The following is a 22,170-nucleotide window of genomic DNA, read 5'->3' as shown; positions in this document are numbered from 1 at the left end:
AAATGTGATAAAAGTGGGGAAAAAAAAGTTCATTGATCAAGATGATTAATAAATGAAACCCTTCGAATTTTGGTATAAAAAGCAATGCATCAACATTCAACAAATTTAGTGTAATTTGACAACATACATATTAATTATACTAAATTTAGTGTAAGAACATGATTATAATTTTTTAAATTCCATTTACTGTGTGTTGGTGTACTAATAGTAGGCTCGCATCCTATAGACAACAACCTCATTATATATATAAACTGATTTAGAAGTACCACATAAACAGTTCTTCTATGTGATTGGACCAACAAAATGTATTTATTTTTTTCTTTTCTTTTTGGTTTTTGTGGCTTTCCTTTGGTTTCTTCTACCCTTTTCCGTCAGTGGTTTACACGTGTTATAGACTCAGAGAACCAACCGCCCACCGCCTCTTCTTACCCACTCTAGATGCTTCCCAAATCCCGACGCCTCCTCTAAGTCCAATAGCTTACCGTCAGGTTTTTATCACCGCCTCGATTTCTTTTGTCTACTTCGTTACGACGGTCGGTTTTGTTATTCACCATAGACGATGACGATGCAGCCATGGGAACAACCACCTGTGGTCACCGCCGATAATCACTGTATGCTTACCCTCTCAATCCACAAAACTTTCAGGTCGCCAATCCAGTTTCTTCCTTTAATCCCTCCTCTAAACTTTCTCCTCTTTTTCTTTTGAAAGAAATTGATTAGGGCTTTTTAAGAGGAACCATGGTAAGCACAAACTTCAACATCGTTTTCCCCTGGTGTTGATATAGGATATGCTTCTCTTATAGCGAGAAAGAAAAGAGGGTCACAACGCTCCACCCTGAAATCGATGAACTCCTCTACTGTTCAGTCGAAAAAGAAGAACACTTGTACGTATTTCATTACATATTATACATTCTCCATTTTTCTTATTTCAATATTTGAATTGACCATGAGCATCATTCATTACAGATGTATCTTCAAAGACAAGAACAAGCTGATTTTGTTCACAATGGCTCGACTGGAAGATCGATTTAATCGAGGAGTACAAGTTAAAAGGTCAGTTTAGATGGATTTCTTCCCAGGTGAACCGGGTTCGAAACAGAGAGAAACGACGAGTTGTATCGTCTGATTGTTGGTATGAGAGTCGCTTTTATTCTGCCACTAAGATTTCCATAATATCTTTATTTTTAAACTTTGGTAAATTTCCAAAACAGAATAATAGATGGTATGCGTTGATTTGATGATTCGATGCTTTTATCTTACTTTCATCATCAGTTGCTTTCCATTTGTCTTCTTCGATCAAAGTGTCTTTAGTTACTACTAAGAAAAGTATAACTTAGGTGCCGTTATATATCAAAATTACACATAAATAGCTTTCCTTTACACTTTTTCTTTAATTTCTTTTTTATTGTGCAATTCAAGTTGTAACCCTAACGTGAGGTTCTATCTTTAGGAGAGTCTACAAACCTTGGTGTTCTTTTCACATGTTTCATGTTAATTTCTAAAGGATTTTATTGTCGTTTCAGACCAGATGTATCAAATTGGAAAAAGTGACAGCTATTGTGAACTTTACGAAACAAAACTGCTTCTTCAAGGTGTTTGATGTTATATACCTGAATGAGATAATTGTGATCAACATGTGTGATGGACGTAAGAGGCCGAAGAAATTATAATGGTTTATTGTGGAGCCCCGTATTAATCAATAGGAAAGTAGAAGTTGGTGTTATTATAGTTATATTTTTTTTGTACATAAATTTAATTGCTTTCTACATATGGATTGGCAATGATACTGTGACATTGAATCATATTTACATTTTATAAGAGTCAAGACTTTATTGAGTATTTATTACCTATCACTCTAATTTTTTTATATGGTTTACTTTGATGCAGCTTGTGGAGAAATTTGGAATTCATCGATGATTTTCACGAAATGACCATTCCTTAATTGAAGACTATTATACCTTCAGGTGCCTCTTCTCAGGTTCTATTTATTTGTTCTTTGTTCCTATGATTCTTCCATGGTGCTATTTACCTAGCAGCAAATGACACAGGTTGGGTACCCAAGAGCTTAGAAAAACAAGTATTTATGTTAATATACTCAGGAATTGTTTAATTCAGGTTTGTGATTCTTACCTTTCTACTATCTTGCAGAATTATAAAGCCCTTTTCGATATTAAAAAGCTGAGAATCAAAATACATATGGAACAAGAATTGGAGAGCAGGAGCAGTTTGTAGAGGTACTCTACTTTTTCGATTTAGATCAAAAACTTAGGGTCTTTTAGGTAAGGCATTTTATTTGTTATTTGTCACTCTAAACAGGATATAAAATAATGTGAAGAATTGGTTCTCCATCTTATCTAAGAAGAAAGCAAAATATGACTCATCAAGTAAAGAGAACAACAGACATGAATACCAATAAAAAAAGAAGCAGAGGAAATACCAATAATGTTTCAGAAACATCACATATGAATAAAAGGTATGTTGCATATATATAGTTTTTTATTTTGATTGCATGTAAATGAAAACAAGATTTTGATCATGTGTAAATGAGAAGATGGAGAACACAAAAAGAATTGATTTATATGCTGGACGAATATGCCCCTTGCCAAATTCACTTTACAACACTTGAGATAAAATGATAAATAATTAAATATCATTTAATTTTATACAACTTTTTTTTTATAAAACTGGATCCCAAATCAAACGCCTCACTTTTATTCCTTTGGTATGCTGAACTTGAACTTGAACTTTCAAACAACAATTCTTCTAGAAGCTCAGAGTCATTATCATGCACATTACACATTCTTTGTTGCTTGGGATGTCGGGTAAAATTTAGTCAATTCAAAATTCAAACATCAAGTTTACAACTGTTAAGGGAACGTCAGGGATTTAAAGAACAAATAAGGGTAATTCAGGGAATTTGGATTCATGGGAGTATTGATGAAAATTCTGTTGCTTCTATTTGTTGTGCTTCTTTATTTGAAGAGTTGACTTCTGGATGAGAATCTGGAATTGAAATTTTGAATCAAGCTCTTTCCATGGTGCTTCCAGGTGATTTAAATTTAATCAACTTTTTTATATTTAATTTTGTTAGATAGTAGAATCTGTTTAGTTATTGTGTATAACATAATCTTTATAAATGCAGAAAGGAGAAGCCAAAGTCATCAACTTGAATTAGTATGCAACTTTTATATATAAAAGCTGGTAAATGAAGTAAACAGCAATGTAATTTGCTTTTACACATTTTTTTCCTGTTTTTTTAAATTTCCTTTAATTTTTTTTCCAAAAACCTATCTGTTGGCCCATATATTATAAGGGTATAATGTGTATAGTCAAATGTGTCGTGGCGTGTTTTGATTTTGGGAAAATATTTTATTCTTGCTATATAGAAATTGGAAAGTAGTGTGCCATCGTTTGGTAAAATCGGTTGTAATTCATTTTAATTGGTTATAATGCCTTTTAGATTTCGAAATCAAAAATTTAACAGGTAAATCAAAGTAAAAACTTGTGTAGATGTCATGATTTTAAGGTTTTTTTTTTTTTTTCCATATTTTGTGTGATTTATTTGTGTGTTTTGATTTATTTGTTGCTTTTACACATTTACAAAGCACACAACCTGTTTCTTTTACCCATTTTTTGGGTGTTTTTGTTTCTTTTTCCAGTATGATTCTCAATTGGTAGATATTATGCAAGTAGAAATTAGGCTAATGTAATGTGACTCAATAAAATTTGTCTTTCGTTCATTTCTTTTGGTGTATCCAACCCCGCAAAGCGGGGATTCTTCCCTAGTTTGTAACAAAACTCGTTACACAAATGCTAATCAAACACAAATATTTACCCAAAATTTAAACCTCAAACAATGTTCGACTTATTTAGTGTTTTTCGTTACTATCCACATTGACCAATGCATTTGACTGTGGTGGCTCAATATCCTCCAAAACACTAGTACCATCTTGTCTCTGCAAAATTCGAATGAAGAAAAATATTAACTTTGACCATAAACGTTGACTAATAAGTAATTTCAAGAATGATTCATATATCTAATAAAATTAACTGTTTTTAATTACAAAATTAATATCACCTTTGTAGCCAGACCTTTAGACGCCATGAGATCATAAAATGCACGCATTAACATTTCTTCCTCAACCTACAAAAAGACTAAATAATTAATATTCCTATGATATTTTGCTTGTTTCTTTTCTTTAAAATGCCAATTTTACCCTTTAGTTGCATGTTATACAAAATGGAATGGAAGTCAATTATAAAAACAAAAGAATACTTTAACGTTATATATATATATATATATATATATATATATATATATATATATATATATATATATATATATATATATATATATATATATATAAATTAAAAAGGGATGAATTACCTGAAGTTTATGTAATTCATGTGACATTGATCTATAAGCATCCATGAGGAGTTCATCCTGTTTCTCCAAGTGTCTACATATTAAAGAACAATATTATGTACTCTTAGTCATATTAGCGTTAAAAACATTTCAAGAAAACTTACTTTAACATCTCTCCAGTGTATTTAGGATCCATCAAGTGCAGATTCTGAAAAAAAAAAAAAAAAAAAAAAAGTTCTCAAAATTAGGGATGACCTTCAAGCATTGTTGATCAAATTAACATAAATTAACATGTGTTACATCAAAAATCGTATCAGCACAAGATAGTAATGTGAATAATATGTGGAAAGATAAATTTTTATGCATAAAATCTTTGATCTTGTTCTTGATCATGCTTTAGTTTAGATCCAATTCACTGATGGGTTAGTAACACAATCATAGCTCCAAACACGAATGCAATTTCCTCTGTTTTCAAAACAATGTCTGATTTAAAATAAAATTCTTCTTAACGATTGAATTTCAATTTTCAACCAACCGAACTTAAACTAGCAAACCCTAACAATTAATTAATCAACAATTAAATAACTACTTGTAAAAAATCAGCCATGGAAACAGAAATTATAAGTCATTATAAACAAGAAAGTAAACTGTAAAGAAATATGTTATGTCAAGAAACAATTGGAAGGAAAATATTGGGGACAGGGTAAGGGATATCTGAAACTGCGATTTCTTACGTATTACCAATTTTGACCAAACAACTAACGAATCAGATCTAAACACACATGAAATCAATCTGTAATCCGACAAGCATACAATAACGAAGATTGCTATAATACGTACCTTACCAGTAAGAGAGGCGACGATCTTCAGAACCCAATCAAACCACTACGCAGAAGTCGGTGGTGTCGGTTGCTTCGGGTATGAAGGAGGTCGGCGCCGGTGGCTGCAGGGAAGGATGATGGTGAAGATGGAGGCTGCTGTGGCGCGGTGTTTATGAGGCGGTGTGAAGCAAATAAGAAGAAAAGATAAAACGATGTAGGGAATGAGGGCTAAAAGTGTATACACAATGAATGAATGAATCCTACAGAGCCCTTCGTAAATAAAAAATATGAAAAATAGAAAAATAAATAATGCATAAAAAATAAGATAGTTTAGATTGCACACATTTAATTTATTTGTATACAGGGCCGGTCCATTGATTTTCAATGCCCGGGACGAGATTTTAAATTAAAGCCTAAAATTTATTTAAAAAAATACCAAAAATGAAATAAATTTTATAGTCAAACCAAAACAAGGTTATACAAACAAACACATACATAAAATTGATCTAAAATGAAGCCTCCTTACATTTTTTGAAGCAAAAAAACATCCATTATTTTATCATAATCAAGACTTTGTAGGAATTGACTTTCAATCCTTATCCACAACCTAAACAAAAAAAATTAGTATCTTTTAGATTTTAAGATTTTACATATAAGTTTTTTAGACATCATATTTATAGAAAACTAATACATTAGACTTTCAAAAATCAGAATTAAAAACACTTATCAGACTATATACATCCAGTTAATCAAAAAGCCACATCTCAAAAAAATCAAAATCAGAATTCATATATATCAGAATGTACATATCACTATATCAGATTTTCAGAAATTGTCATAACTTAATACAAAAATTAACATAACTTCTCACATTCAACAATAGACATAACTTATCAGATTTCAGATGATATAAAAACAATCAAAATCTGCAACTTAATTTGATCATAAATCAGAGCAATACAAGAAAAAAAAATACCTAGAAAATTAATGAATCTTGGTGTAGTCCAGGATCAACAACACTGCAATCTAATTTCACTTCTCCAATAAGCTATATAAAAAAAACTGAAATTTCAGAAATTTTAACCGGTATTCACTATCAAATTTTCGAAACTTGCAAGAAATTTGAAATACTAGCAAAAAAAAACTTACTGGATTAGGAACTTAGGAGGAAGGATTCATTCAATCACGGACTCACGGACACAGTATTGCACCTTTGAATCTTCAGTTCTTCACTGTAAGTCTTTAACACAACACAAGTAGAACAATAGATAAACTATTAGTCTATTACTGCAGTAATTTAGGATTTAGAAAGAAAGAATAATATAAGAGAAGCGATCGAGAGAGAGAGGGCAAGTCGGCAAGAGAAGCGCTGAAGAGATGAAGCAGATCAGCAGATGACTAGATGAGACAGCAGGCGATCGATGCAGCCATGGTGGACTAGATTTAAAAGGGTACTGCTAACCCTACCCCCGATTTTCTTATTATACCCCCTTCATAATTATATTTCTGGTGGCTCACTTTTATTTAATTCTTTTCGTTATAGCTTTTTCATGTTTTCATGATTTCCAACCAATACATTTAATCTTTGACATAGAGACGTGTACTATGAAATTTCAGCTTTATTTTTGAAAATTGCATTCTATTTCTAAAAATACTGCAATGTTAGATTATTAAACAACCAACATATAATTACATTGAAAATCAAAGAACATTAACCATTGTCATCATCGCCGTCGGCAACAACTATCGACGGTGACCATCAATCTCCGTCGAAGGCGGAACCAAAGAGAGAGAGGGGAACTAACACACCACAAACCACCGTGAACGACCATGAACCGCCGTGAGCAAGATTTGACAGAAAATACAGTGAACCATCGTCATCACCTATTCCCGGAGAGAGGAAGTCGTCCTCACCTATCACCGGAGAAGAGAAGAAGTCTCATATATCACCGCCGAATCGTCATATACGCCACAGGATACCAACTTCTTTCTTTCTTTGTAGGTGACGACTACGCACATGACACATCACCACCGGTCGTCTTCGTCTGTCGCAAGAGAAGGGACGAGTTGGTCTCGTCTGTCACCATCGAACTGTCATATACGTCGGAGAAGAGAGGCAGAAGGAGAAAGATAAATACCAACGAAAAAAGGATGAGGAATCACCGAAAAAAGCTACACCACCGGGAGAAAGATAAATACCGTCGGAAAAAGAATAAAGAATCACCAGAAAGAGCTACACCACCGGGCAACAAACCTCCTGCAACACATGATACCAACTTCTCACTAGGGATGAAAGTGGGTCCAAACCCGGACCGGATGGACCCGGACCCGGAAAACCCGAAACCGGTTAACGAGATTTTATAGAACCGGAAACCGGACCGGTATATAGGAACCGGTTCCGGTTCGGTTCCGGGTATGGTTCCGGGTAAAGTGGGTCTAGAACCGGAAAACCCGGAAACATCAAAGTGGGTAGGTTGGAACCGGATAAAGTGGGTTTAGACCCGGAAAACCCGAAAAAACCGGAATTTTTTGGTAATTACTTACTACTTAGTGGGTTGAACTTTGAAAATTTTCATATTGATATCCCGACTTTGGGGGGCTGTAACTTATTGAATACGAAACCACAATTAACAAAATTAGAGTCTAAAATCATGTACAAACTCTAAAATACACTCTGGAAAACCCCTCATGTCAATCCGAATTTTAACGAATGAGATATACTTGTGTTAATATTTTCACATAATACAAAGTACAAAAACAAATAGCTGAAAAGTTGAAAATTTTCAGTTTTGATATCCCGACTTCGGAGGACTGTAAATCATTGAATGTTAAACCAAAAATGACAAAATTATACTTTAAACTCATGTACAAACTATAAACTAGAAGTTGGAAAAAACCACATGTCAATCCAACTTCAAACGAATTAGATATGCATGTTTTAAAACTTTCACCGAATACAAAAAAACTAAAAACTAAAAACTTTCAGCTTTGGTATCTCAACTTTTGAGGACTGTAAGTCAATGAATATAAAACTAAAAATGACAAATTTATAGTCTAGAATCATGTACAAACTCTAAACTACATGTTGGAAAAAACCGTATGTCAATTGGAGTTGAAACGAATAAGATATGCATCTTGTAAACGTTTCACAAAAAGTGGTTCCGGCCCTAAAAGTGGTTCCGGTTCCAAAAACCGGTTTCGGATTTTAGACCCGGTTTACCCGGACCCAATGGATCCAAACCCGGATTACCCGGAACCCGGATAAAGCCAATTTTTAAACCCGGAACCAGACCCGGTTCTATATATTCCGGTTCTAACGGGTCCGGTTCCGGTTCCGGTCCGGTTTTCCGGTTCTAAATCTCATTCCTACTTCTCACTATGTGACGGCTAGGGTTTGAGCCGACAGAAAACCAAGTTTCTTATGCCCCGTTCACTTGAGCCCCTAATTTTTGAAAATATTGCATTTTATACCATTAAACTTTATATCTATGTAGCATATACTATTTTTTTTAATAAATACCTTTATAAATTACTTTAAAAAATTTATAACAGTTTTTCTAAATTACATCAATTTTATAAATTGCACATAATCTATTTTTTTAATATATTACATCAAATTTATTTATTTTTAATTTTAAAAATATATTTTTTTGGTATAGTTTTTGAATTTGTGTAATATCATTATTTTATAAAATGCTAATAATTGTAAAGTAAAAGGTAATTATTATAAATAAAAAGGTCAAATAATAGTCTAATCATTTTAATCATTTCAAAAAAAAAAAAGTTCCTATAATCACTAGGGGGTATTTCTAGACTGTTAAGGGGTATGGATAGCTAAAGCCGATTTAAAATTGTAATCTTTCATTTCCGTTACGCCTCGTCGCCTCGTGTTCTTCATCTTCAATTATTAGGTGTGTGGTTATTTTGAAGTCACCATACAAAATTGATTGTAATTGTCGTTGCCGCTAGTTAGGTCTCCAAGAAATCGGCTGCCCTTGAGGTTTAGACGGGATGAATTTTACTGGACTAGTTTTTTTAATATGGCCCAAGTATAAGAGGTTTTGAAATTTTGATGCCCCATTAGAAATTGTTGCCCTGGGCCGTGGCCCAGCTCGCCATGGGCTTGGGCCGGCTCTGTTTGTATATATATATTTAATCATTTATGTTCTTTTTTATATAGTTATTTATGTTTTTATTTTGTACAAACATGACCATCAAACCTAATGGTTATATGTGTACAAAATAAAAAATATAAACAATTAGATATGTATAAAAAAAACATAAATAACTAAATATATACAAAAATAAACATCAGAGATTAAATGTATACACAATCTAATCTATATTGTGCGTCATCCTAGAAAAACATGTTTCAAAACCATGTTTCACAGCTATAATGGTTTATAGGGCTAAAAAACAAAAAAAAAAAAAAAAAAAAAAAAAAAAAAAAAAAAAACTATTGTCATCTATCATTAAAATATTTCTTTTCATAATTATTAAACTTACAAGTTATCTGTATATTAAGCCCCTTTTGTTAATGATTAATCTATATTTTCAGTTAACCAATTATTATAAATTACACAAATAATCTTTATGGTTTCAATTGTCTTTCATGGTTGGTCCCTCACAAACACCGTTTACCTCCAAACAAATTTGAAAATCTCCCCCATCTTTGAAAACTAATATCATTTCGTTTCACCTTAAAATCCTTTTCGAAACATCATTGAAACGGAAAGTCCATGCTTGCATTCTTCAACCGAAAACCAATTCCAGCATTTAAAATCGAAAATCCAGATCCTACACTATCTTTAAGGAGAAGTAGTGTAATCATCCATCGAAAAACCGAAAATCAATTCACGTGCTTCGAAAATCATTGCATCTAAATAATCATTCACCCTTCTTCAAACCTTTGTGAAATAAACCATAATCAAACTCAAAAACAAAAAGCCATGCCCCATTTTCGATCCATCCTTCCTTCGATGAATCAACAGCCTTTAGAAATATTACATCAAACAACTTTTTCAACTCCAAAATAATAACCATTGATAACTAAATCGATACATTGTTATTGTTGTGTCATCGATCAAAGAATAATAAAAGGAAATAAGCTTAGTTTGTGGGGGATGATTGCATGACTAGGGAGAGGGGGTCATTAACAATTTTTTTTGTATGCTTCATGTTCGTTTCTTTTCCTTCATGTGTCCTGATCCTCCCAATTCTTGTGTGTCATTCGTCGCTCATCAGGAAGAATAAAACTGTCACACCCCTGGTCGGCGGCAGAAACGTCAGGGTGTGCGACATCATCATGGATCACACTAATTTACATACATAGAATAGTACAACAACATAACATAACGTATAAACTTATATTTGTTGGGTTTTATTTCAAAATTAGTTTCATAAACTAGAAAATATGGCAAAAGGAAGACTTGATTTTCTAAAATAACATAAACAATTTATACCCACCAAGGATCATCTTGCAAGTTATTGAAAGATTGACCATAACAGAGGCAACGACCGAAAACCTTCTAATATCCTACTGATTGGTTATCCCGCTGATTGCACAACCATCGCAACCAGCACCACATTCACATCCATCACAGGTAAAACAAGACTACTTAAGTTTGAAGTCTCATATAATGATCAATAAATGCATGTTGTTTTGGTAATATTGGTTTGTGGTGAGTTTTTGCTAAAAGATCTGGTAACTGGTTTTTTGTTCTGCGTGCAACAAATAACAATGTACTTTGATTTTTTTGCCCCAAGTGCAAGAAATAATAATGTACTTTGGTATCAATAAATGTGTATTGATTTAGTAATTGTGTTTGTAATTGCATTGTTGTCCCAAGTGCAAGAAATAATAATGTACTTTGGTATATCTTGTATTTAAGGTTCTTTCGCACAAAATAAGTAGAAAATAAGCTACCATTTCTTATAAAATAATACTATTTAATTTCAAAGTCTCATATATCTATATAATGATCAATAAATGCATGTTTATTTGGTAATTGTGTTTACGTCCCAAGTACATGAAATATCAATGTATTTCTTGTATTTCTTGTATTTAAATGCAATAAATATCAATGTACTTTGGTTGTTTTTGTTTATGTTTGATAGTTTAACTTATAAGTTTACATATGTTGTTTTTTTATATGGTTGGAAAATCCTTATGCAATGCTCAACAACCTGGTGTGTATGTAGTAAAGAACTTTATGTGTTTTTTCAATTGGGGAAACCACAAAGTGATGACCAAGGAGGAAACGAGGAGAGTGGAGATAATGGTTCGTTGAATAATTAGTTGTGTTTTGTATGTTAGACTTGTTGTGACATAAATTTATAACATTTTTGTTGTTTATTTTGATATTTGTATGAAATTATAACACTTTGGTACCTAATTGGATGTCGTTATGTAATTTTTTATGTGTTTAATGTCGTTACCTATTGGTTTTTTGCACCCGAAAAATGTTGATTTTTAAAAATATAAAAAATGAAAAATAATATTATCGGCGACATTATTACGTGCAATAGACAATTACCGGCGACAAAGTTATTAACGGTGACAAATATCTTTAGCGGCGACATTTTAAATCATAATGACAAGGCAGTACGGATGACTTTTTAACGGCGATGTGTCGTCACTATTACTTTTACCGGCGACGAATCCAATCTTTAGTGACCATTTTTTTCGTGTTAATGTCTCTTTTTCTTGTAGTGTGTACTACTGCAAAACTAATGTCAACTAATTTAACTATGTTAAATTCATCATAGACCAAATAAACCCACCGAATATTTATCCCAAACATAACCAAACAAAACTAAATTGTTAATCATAATTCATAAACACGAATTCCATAGCATCGATGTAGCAACGCTTTTAGCAAATAAATAATTCGAGTGAACTAAACAGAAAAATAAATTGAATATATATATATATATATATATATATATATATATATATATATATATATATATATATATATATATATATATATATATATATATACTAGCCGTTTACCCGCGCTAAGCGTCGGGTGGCAAATAATTTCTTTCGGAATATAGTAATGTGATGATTAGTTTTTTAAACATACATTTTAATAAATAAGAACAACGAATAGTTTGTTTGCTCTTGCGTCTCTCCAAATGAAATCCACACGAGTAGGTGTCAAAAATACCACAAATGAAAGTTTAATAGCAATGAAAATAGATCAACGTAAATGTGATCGTTCATGATTCTAATAAAATCTTTGAATTAGTATAGAAAAATTTTATGTACGAAAATATACTCGCCACTATCGATGATCAATAAGAATATATATATATATATATATATATATATATATATATATATATATATATATATATATATATATATATATATATATATATATATATATATATATATATATATATATATATATATATATATATATAAGGCTTTGTGTAGATAGGACTTTAGGTCATGATTCACAAGTATCTAGTTATGAGATCTCATTAAGTGTTTTATTTATGTTTAGCTATACATGATTTTCGGTTATGAAAATTATGTTATATTTATATTCATTTATTATGAGTGGAAGGTAATAAATTTATCACCTATAAATATAATATCTATTTGATAATTTAGAAAGTGTTTTGTGTGAATTCATAAGTTAACATAGAAACCTTTTTGTGCTTCCACATAAAATGAGTGTAACGTTTACATATTTCAAAACAAATTGATAAGAAAAGTATTAGCAAAAAGGGTGATTAAATATTTCAAAACAAATTGATAGGAAGTAAAGCATGCAACTACCCAAATATAGCAAGTTGACAAACTTCCCTTTCAAGCCCTTCACAAAGCCAACTGATGTGTGTAAACTTAATTAGTTTTAAACCTATTTTTAATTATAAAATGAACACACAAAGGCAGTGGACCTATCAATTGTGGTAAAGCTAAATAAGTAGGTTATCGAACACAGGGAACGGTAAATTAAAACTAAAGACTAATTTTATATAAATTAAATAATAATAAGGGGTTTTCTCTAGTTTTACAAGACTAGAAACTTACTAACTATCACTTAAACTAAAAACTAGAAAAGCAAAGATTCAACTAAATTCAATGACGAAAGGAACTTCTGTTTAGTTCAACTCAATTGATCCTATGGTTGATATTATGGTACTAGTGCAATGAATTAATTCTTCTATTGGCTACCGATTCAAGTGATTAGCTTTGCATTCGCTGCACTAATCCTTAGAGAACAAACTAACTCAAATAGTGATCAGTTGTCTAATTTAATTTAATTCACTAGATTATTTATTCGGGTTAATTTAGACTTGTAATAGCTAACTTATTTGGTCCTTTAGTTAACCTCTTGTTGATGGTCATCACACAAGCTCACACATGAATTTACCTAATTTTCTATTAATTCAAGTATCACATACGTTAATCCTAAAACATATGATAAAGTGGTCACATAAACATATGAGGTTGACAATTAAAAGATGTTCATACTATTTAATTATCTTCCTATCAACAGAAAAATAGTTATCATTCACACACAAGGTTCTTTAACAAGCTAAAATCAACAAAATCACCAATATTGAATTAATCCTACCATAAATCAAACCATAGTTTCAATATTGTATCGCCAAACAGAAGTTTAAGAGTTTTAGCTCAAGATTGAGGTAATTAACAGCAATAAAACAAATTCTACCTAGAGTGGTAATTAGAGTTATGTGACAGAGTAATTGTATGTTTTTGCATGATGAGATTCTATGTGATTTATGCTATGTATGTTACAGAGTTTACAGAGTTAAGACCGGAAGGTCCACAAGGTTAGGGCCAGAGGGTCCATAGAGTTGTGGGACTGGAGGGTCCCACTGAAACACATTGACCAGAGGGTCAAACAGAGTTATAGCCTCGAGTGGCTGATATATGTTGTATGTGGTATTTTGGGGAACTCACTAAGCATTTATGCTTACAGTGTTGTGTTATGTGTTTCAGGTACCAGTGAGGATCGCAGGAAGGCGTCAGCTTGATCAGTACACACACGAAAAGTTTTTACAGATTATGATCTTGGGATGTGATGTTATGGATTGTTATGTGATACAATGATATTTTTATAACAATTATAAACGAAAGTGTGTTTTTAAAATGTGAAAAGTTATTTGAAAATTTTGGGTGTTACAGTTAAGTTTGTTAATTTTATTTTTTCAATTTATATACTTTTTCAATTTATATAATAAAAATCAAAAAAATAAATAAAATAAAATAAAAATAATAAATTGACTTTATTTTTAAACGAGTAAATTACTAAAATCATCCCTATGGTTTGATTAAAATTGCACGTTTGGTCCCTAACTTTTATTTTGCACTCGGATCGTTCCTATGGTTTGATTTTGTTGCGTTTTTCTTCCCTATGGTTTGGTCAAAATTGCACATTCGTTCCCTAACTTTATGTATGCAAGGGATGAAAAACACAACAAAATCAAACCATAGGGACGATCCGAGTGCATAAGAAAAGTTGGGGACCAAACATGCAATTTTGACCAAATCATAGGGACGATTTTAGTAATTTACTATTTTTAAACTTATCCGCCTAAATAAGCATATACCACTTCATCACAAATTCAAATGAGGCTCAAAGTTAAGCTATTAAAAATATAGAAGCCATAACCAAAAGGAGCAATGTCAGCCAATTTCATAACAAGAAGAAAAACAATTACTAACATACATATTAGTATACTACTATATGACATGTGAATCATTACCATGGTTCCGTAGGATACAGGTCCACCGATTTTACTCTTTCTGATCTTTGAGCAAGCTTCCTCTTCACAAAAAATAAGTACTTATCATTATCGAACAAATGTTTTGCAATAATATCAACACGAAATTGAAGTAACTAAAAGTACCTTGATATCGAGCCTTATAGGCTGTCGCAGAACGAAAAACAAACACCAACAATTGAAGTTCCAACATTAGTAATTCAAAACCGGATCTACACTGGAAAATAATCATCATATATATATCATAAATCATATGAGGGGATAAAAATATAATATGATTAGTTGAAGAGATGAAACTAAGTGTGTCATGTATTACCTGCAACACCAAAAGTTATGTTCTTACTGGTAGGGACGACTTTCATTTTATAACGCTGCCCAGGAGGAGCATCCAAATCCTCCTCCAACAAAAACCCATTTTCCTAATACATAATTACAAATTCATTCAACAACAACTTTTATCAATGAACATGATTGATGATACCATACCAGAAGCTGAGAACTAACTGTCACAGGAAGTGGCTTCAGATCTAGAAGTTCAGTGTATGCCGTATGGCTCTGAATAAAAGAAAAAAATACCAAATTTAACTTTAAAACAAGAATCGACAATCACAAACATTTATGAATGTTAATTTACTAAAATCACCTTCGGTAGGGCTCAATTCTTAAAAGAGATAGTATAGAAAGCCTTAGAATGCAACCAAGAATCAGAAACAACAGGAATGTAGTTTTGAGGAGGATGTGGTTCAAAAATTGGCACAGTGAAGGAAAGCTTATGTGGTTCACCTTTTGCTGCTCGTTTTGTCAAAGTAAAAAGTTCCGAGTGGTAGATATGATCATTCTCTGAATCCTGCATGATTTTATTTTTTTCATAAGATATTTCGCACTAATACGGTGGACTTTTTACTACTATTGAATTGTATAATGGCATATTATAATCAACATAAACATTAAAAAAAGAACCTCAACAAGAATCCACCAACATTGTACAGCACCATGCCAGCGATCTTTCCATACAAAGTCTGGAGTTAAGACCAGATCTACATAAAAAGAATCTCAATATCAATATGATGTATATAAAAACTCCATACTAATGGTTGTCAAAAGAGTTAGCTTTAAAACAATTCTAGTGATCGGACTTATTGTGGCAGACAACAAGCTTGATGGAAAGAATCCTATATAACCACAAATGTTAAATTTCAAAATGGTATCATAATTAATCAAATATAAAGGTAACATATGGGGCCAAATGATCTTGAATCAAAGCTAGAAGCTGAGTTGTCACCTTCTACCCAACAATGTCCTTCCGGAACCTTCACAACACCACTAACATTACTAATAAATCACATGAAAATAATTATTAATTACCCAAAATATCCTGTAACAAATTCTGTACAATGCACTCATTGAATATTGGATTTTAAAGAAAATACCAGCAGTATCCCATAATCCTAAGTTTACCATATTTCCATCCACATCCACATTAGCTCTGAAATTAACCAAAAGATCAAACCCACAGATTATACTTAGCAAAAACTTAGGTAAAAATGTTTTGGTGACTTGTAATTTGTGAAGTGGAAGTTGTAAAAGAAGGTCTAATTTAAAAGAAGGGGGATAAATGAACATCTAAAGAATCTGAAATTAGGTTAAGCTTACTCAGAAGAACAAATTCAGAAGATAATCCTACAAATAAGAAGGCTAACAGCTAAAGAATTTGAAATAAAGTGGGTTTTTCCAAGAAATTACATGAAAATGTATATGTATGTATATACAGAGAAAGAAAGATTTACAATGTGGAACTTGCTGCTTGTGTAACAAATGAGCATACAAGTCTTGCCAACAGCTCCATCACCAACAGAGACGATTTTATGAACTTTGAAACACTCATTCTCGTGTTCTTAAGCTCCTGCTACTTTCTGCAGTGATGATTTTAATGAAAGATAAACCCTAAATAAGTGTGTTTGAGAAGCAAGAGTGATGGAGAAGTTTCAGAGGAGAGAGAGGTTCGTGCAGAAGAAGACAATGACGAAATGGGTGCCAAGAGAAAGGGGCACCTTGTTCCACGAATGTACTCCTATGGTTTCAACAAAAAAAAAGAAAGAAAAAAATTTATTAATTTGATGAGTACAGAAATAACAAACAATGTAACGAATATTTATGCCAGCCCTTCTTGTGGATCTTTAGCCTAGAAGGCTATCGGCTTAAGATGTGTAATCAATCTGGTAAACGCAAATGTCTTGCTTTAAAATTGTTAACATCAATTTCAATTTTACAAAAGATCAACAAGAAATTATGAGAAATGTGATCGATTTTTGCATACCTGAATGGTTCGATTCCGACAGATTCGCTGCTGAGTTTTAGTCTGGTGGCCCATCCGGCTACTCCGACGACATAGGTGGAAGCTTGGCAGGTGACGTGGATCAGGTATTTGCGCAAAGGAGGTAGTGATGGACGCTCATCACTATATGCTTGGTCGATTAGGGTTTTTTGATGCACACCCAAATCCATACACGAATTCGATCCGGTTTGAGCAATGAAGAACTTGTTGAGGTGATTGAAATGGCTTGAAATGTCTTCTGGTTCATGGGTTATAGATGATTATGTCACGTGTGCCATCGATTAAACATACTAATCCATTGCAAGAACCTAGAATCTTGATTGAAGTTTTAGGGTCCGTCTCAGGTGGCTTTGATTTGGTGAGTAGTGTTGTGTGTAGGAAGGAGACGAAAAGAATAGGGTTTCGATTTTGTGATGGCGGCTATTATTGTGTGTAGAGAGAAGATTAGGATACCATCTAATACCTAATACCGTGTATAAGCTATATACAATGTGATTATAAGCTTAATATTATTGTACATGATGTAATAAGTATTATGCCTCTTAATTTTCAAGAAATGGGCAATATCCTTAATAATATAGTATATATATATATATATATATATATATATATATATATATATATATATATATATATTGCCCTGATGTTGATGTCGCGTTATGTTTCTACTTTGATTTTTAACATCTCTCGTTTCTCATATTCAATCAACGCCATGCATGTATGTAAGGGTGTCAATTTATGACACGACACGAAACGAAATCTGGACGAAATCAAAATTTGAATTCGTGTTCGTGTCGTTTTCGTGTCAAGTTTAAAAAACACGATTTCGTGTCGTGTCGTGTTCGTTTTCATAAATCGACACGAAATTGGCACGATTAAACATGTGTTTGTCGTGTTTTTTGTTTTTGTCGTGTTATATATGATTAAGTATTAAATAAATAAACTAATAGGTATGTAATGTTATCTTTGTCATGTTGTGTCGTGTTGTCGTGTTTTAATTGGTTTGTTTTCGTGTTAGTGATAAAAAACACGATGTCGTGTCGTGTCGTGTTCGTGTTACACAAAATCTTGTCGTGTCGTGTCGTGTCAAACAAAAACATGACACGACTGCCCGATTTGACAACCCTACATGTATGGTTTAGACTTTAGACATATGGGTGTGTGGGGCCACGGTGGCTTGGAATATGAATGGTTGGGGGCTTGTGTACAGTGTAGAGTTGATTGATATTGGTCAAGAATGGTGGCTGCAATTGTAGGGTTAATATCTTTTGTAGGGTTTCTTCGGTAGGCTCCCTTGATGGGCACGTAAAACAACAAATTATTAAAACAACGTAATTACACAATTTCACTCGAATCTTTAGCATGGTACAACTTTAGTCCTCAACATTGCATTGTTTTTAGGATTTTATTTCTTTTAACAAACTGATCCGAACTTCCACGTCGCTTATAAACTAGAAAACGATCGAATTTGCAAAAACTCAACACGAAACTAGTAGACAACTCTGGTTAATTTCAAAAATATCTTGAATCGCCTAAATCAAAGTCCCGAGTAGTCAGATATGATGAAAACACCGAGACATAGTCAATCTGTAAACATAGCCAGATTTGATGGTCCCAAAACAACTTGATTAATAAGTATATATAATATAAATACCTTACTGTTAAATATATTATACAAAAGTAGAAAAAATTCAATAGATCTTATTGATAAAAAGTAACAACGTCATTTGGATATGGAAGATGCATGCACAAAGAAGCAAATTTGATTTGGAATTCACGCATTTATGAAAACACATAAGAAAACTAATTGCAAAAGGCAAGAAGTTCATGGTCACTTTGAACAACGTCCAAATCTTGCTTTCCCAAACACACAAGTACTTCAATGCCATCCCTGTTTGGCGCATCCATCATAATAAAGCTATTCTTCCTTAGATCTCCGGCCACGGTTGCTTTTATAGGCTTTCCCCACCCAAAATCAATCTCATATGTAGAATAACCACACATGCTTGTAAAGATATACGCACCATCAAATTTTCTTTGTGTTTCTTCTAAAGGAATTCCGAAAAGATAACCAAAAGTGGTATGGATATCTGATAGGCCATCAAATTTCAGCTTTTGCTTCTTGAACTCACTGATGAATGACTCTGGCTTCATTTCACTTAAAATATCAATGGCTAAGTGGAAATTTCCGATGCTATTTTCAGGCAACTGTTCCATCAGTCTGCCTCTTATGTTTGTTTGATGACTAACACCCATGGGTTTGAAATCAGAGCCTGAATAGTTTTTGGTAGCTGCTGCCACTGCAGACTTATAAAGCAGCCAAGTCAAAACTTCAACACGAGTAGGGTTCGTGATGGGTTGTCCAGATTTATCTTCGCTCATGGCTTTGACTTTGAGTTTAAAATCGTTTATCTTTGCGTTGGGGAACATGAAACTCTTTGTAACACATTCATCGGATCCAAGAGAAAGCCCATTAAAATTTAGATTCGTGTATTCAAAATGAATAAACTTGGGGTCGTCGTCGTTTGGAAGCAGTTCATGCTTCTGCTCTCTGGAACAAAATTGTGTCGTTTTAGCCCAGTCTTTTAGAAAATGAATTAAACTGCTTCCATCGGCTATCTTGTGGGACAACGACACAGCCACTGCGACCCCTCCACATTCAAAATGGTTGACCTGAACAGCCAGCGGGATCACTCCGTTGCTTTGAAGATCATCATCATCATCTGGACGATTGGATCTTTGATTTACGAGACCATGTGGAAAGAATTGGTCCAGATCTCCATGCTGCGACCTTTTAAGGAAATCAGAGAGCGTGCTATCAATGGAAGCTTCAAGAAACTCAGCTCCTTGGTCGTTGCAATCTACAAAGGATGGTGCCACCTTAGCTAACCTACCAGCAAAAGGGTAGTACTTGGTTAAAGTTTCAGATAAGGACTTCTTCAAGGGAGTTATTTTGTCATGGGAACTTGGATAAATCCCAGTGTTTGGGTAGAATATAACAAATGGTTGGAACGTGTTGACCAGGGCTTGATCGAGTAAGGAAAGATTGTGTGTTTTGAGATGAGAAGGGGTCGGGGAAGAGGGTTTAATGATTTCTTTAGAGATGATTGTGTGAAGCTGCCTTCTCCCAAATCTTATCAGGTTGCCAATCATAGTCATCTTCAATCAAGAGAAAGGTCTTTGATAATCCGAATATGCATCTTAATTTTTCGCTTCTTATATGCCCATAACTGGTTTATCTACATCAATAAAATATTACACCCAGCCGCTCCCGCCATCGGGATTTAATGATCACATTTATTATACAAATAATTAGCTATCGTCTATATCTGTCTATCAATTTGACTCTCATATTTACTATTTTTTTTTTTGAAATACCAATAGTTTCCGGGTAGCCATCGCGCACCGACTAATTCTCACTGTAAATATGAGGCTTTGCTTCATGCCATGGAATGTCTGCAGACAAATCTTCATGCCCACAATGGTTGAATAGTGTTAGGATATGAGCATGTGTCAATAGGTTATCTACCATATCTTCCACATGTTTACCAAGTCATCCCAACCCAAATGGCTTCATATTTTCTATTTATTTAATTATTCAATTATTGTTTTGTTATATGTATTTTTTTAAAATATTTTTTGGCGAATAACTAGTATAGGGAAGAGTCTTGCTTTGCGGGATTGGATACGCCACAGGAATGACCATACTATTATCATATCTCTCTCATGAAATTTTTTATGATATTTCTATTTTCGTTGGCTTGTGCTTGTGAACGACTATATGCAAAGATTGTGAATATTTGTAAATTGTATTTTTAGCTCTTAAAAACAAAGTAGATACATTGGAATTAAAACACAACCAACTTGGTAAACAATTTAACCATAGAGTCTAGTCATTTGAATGATGCATTGAAGTCCTTAATTGAGATTCTTGCAACATTTTTGGTCCAAAAAATATAGTCAGTTTCTTGGAAGACGGACAAAACCTGAAACAGTTGATCACTACAAGAAAAATCAGAAATAGCTACGGAAAGTTACTATGGAATCAAAATCCGTTGCTATTTTACTACAGAATATGCTACGAAATGACTTGTCGTAGCTATTTTGCTACATAAATGGTTACAGAATTGCATTATGTAGTTAAATCTTAAGTAGCTATGTAAAATTGTTACATAATCTAAATTTATAGTTATTTTACTACAGAACATGTTACAAAATGGTTGGTTGTAACTAATTTGCTACGGAAATGGCTACGGAATTGTATTCTGTAGCTAAATCTTGAATAATTGCTATGATATTAAAATCCGTAGCTAGTTTACTACAAATAATGCTACAATTTTTTTGGTTGTAGCTAGTTCTCTATGAAACTTGTTACAAAATTCATGTATATAGCTAGTTGGCTACATAATTGGCTACAAAATAAAAATACGTAGCTAATTAGCTATGAAATTGAGATCCGTAGCTATTTTGCTAGGAAAATTTGCTACAAAATAAAAGTTGGTAGCTAATCTATTATGGAACTTGTTACAAGAATAGCCACGAAATCAAAATCCATAGGTATTTGGCTACGGAAAATTCCGTAGTCAAGTAGTTACGAAATATGTTTCCGTAGCAAAATATATAAGATTATTAAAAAAAATATATTAAAAATCCACAATTATCTTTGAAAACTCAACAACAAAAATAAAATATTATTTTTAATTGTTTTGAAAATTTAATTATAATATAAATTCTACATTATAAATATTCTGTAATTTACCACTTCGCATAAACTTAGGGATTCGAATAGAAAATTTTGCATACTTCACAAAACTTTACTCCTATTGTGAAAGTGGGTACTAACTGCCAAAACACTGAAACTGTAAGGACCATATGCGAAC

General features: G+C 32.7%; 1 protein-coding gene and 2 long non-coding RNA genes across 22 annotated transcripts; 1 reads left to right on the top strand and 2 right to left on the bottom strand.

The window, feature by feature from the left end:
• The first annotated feature begins 314 nt into the window (after positions 1-314).
• LOC111877228 (uncharacterized) lies at positions 315-3,416 on the top strand. 13 transcript variants are annotated; one of them, XR_008225299.1, is made up of 6 exons: positions 315-611; positions 786-884; positions 967-1,132; positions 1,524-2,234; positions 2,317-3,048; positions 3,143-3,416. It is a non-coding gene; the product is annotated as an uncharacterized LOC111877228 (long non-coding RNA). The 13 variants fall into 13 exon arrangements; XR_008225293.1 differs by having other exon boundaries at positions 710-884; XR_008225294.1 differs by having other exon boundaries at positions 315-645.
• Positions 3,417-10,222: 6,806 nt separating this feature from the next.
• On the bottom strand, positions 10,223-17,785 carry LOC111877229 (uncharacterized). Of its 8 annotated transcripts, none has more exons than XR_006185415.2 (8): positions 17,273-17,783; positions 15,916-17,026; positions 15,599-15,802; positions 15,442-15,510; positions 15,272-15,374; positions 15,082-15,172; positions 14,938-14,999; positions 10,223-10,453 (listed from the first exon to the last, which is right to left on the bottom strand). It is a non-coding gene; the product is annotated as an uncharacterized LOC111877229 (long non-coding RNA). The 8 variants fall into 8 exon arrangements; XR_006185416.2 differs by lacking the exon at positions 10,223-10,453 and adding an exon at positions 10,485-10,502; XR_002845351.3 differs by lacking the exon at positions 10,223-10,453 and having other exon boundaries at positions 14,802-14,999; positions 15,599-15,640; positions 15,739-15,802; positions 17,273-17,785.
• A 1,186-nt stretch (positions 17,786-18,971) lies between these two features.
• On the bottom strand, positions 18,972-20,575 carry LOC111877230 (stemmadenine O-acetyltransferase). The gene has a single exon (XM_023873754.2). It carries the CDS (start codon positions 20,447-20,449, stop codon positions 19,094-19,096), a length of 1,356 nt encoding a protein of 451 aa, XP_023729522.1. The 5' UTR covers positions 20,450-20,575; the 3' UTR covers positions 18,972-19,093.
• Between the last annotated feature and the right edge of the window lie 1,595 nt (positions 20,576-22,170).

Source organism: Lactuca sativa, chromosome 8 (genome assembly GCF_002870075.4).
Source record: "Lactuca sativa cultivar Salinas chromosome 8, Lsat_Salinas_v11, whole genome shotgun sequence".
Classification (NCBI taxonomy): domain Eukaryota; kingdom Viridiplantae; phylum Streptophyta; class Magnoliopsida; order Asterales; family Asteraceae; genus Lactuca; species Lactuca sativa.
The sequence above is the reverse complement of the archived record's forward strand: the minus strand, read 5'-3'. Positions and strand labels throughout refer to the sequence as shown.

Excerpts from the sequence above, each read along its gene's own strand:
- LOC111877230 (XM_023873754.2), bottom strand. The coding sequence starts at position 20,449 with ATGACTATGATTGGCAACCTGATAAGATTTGGGAGAAGGCAGCTTCAC.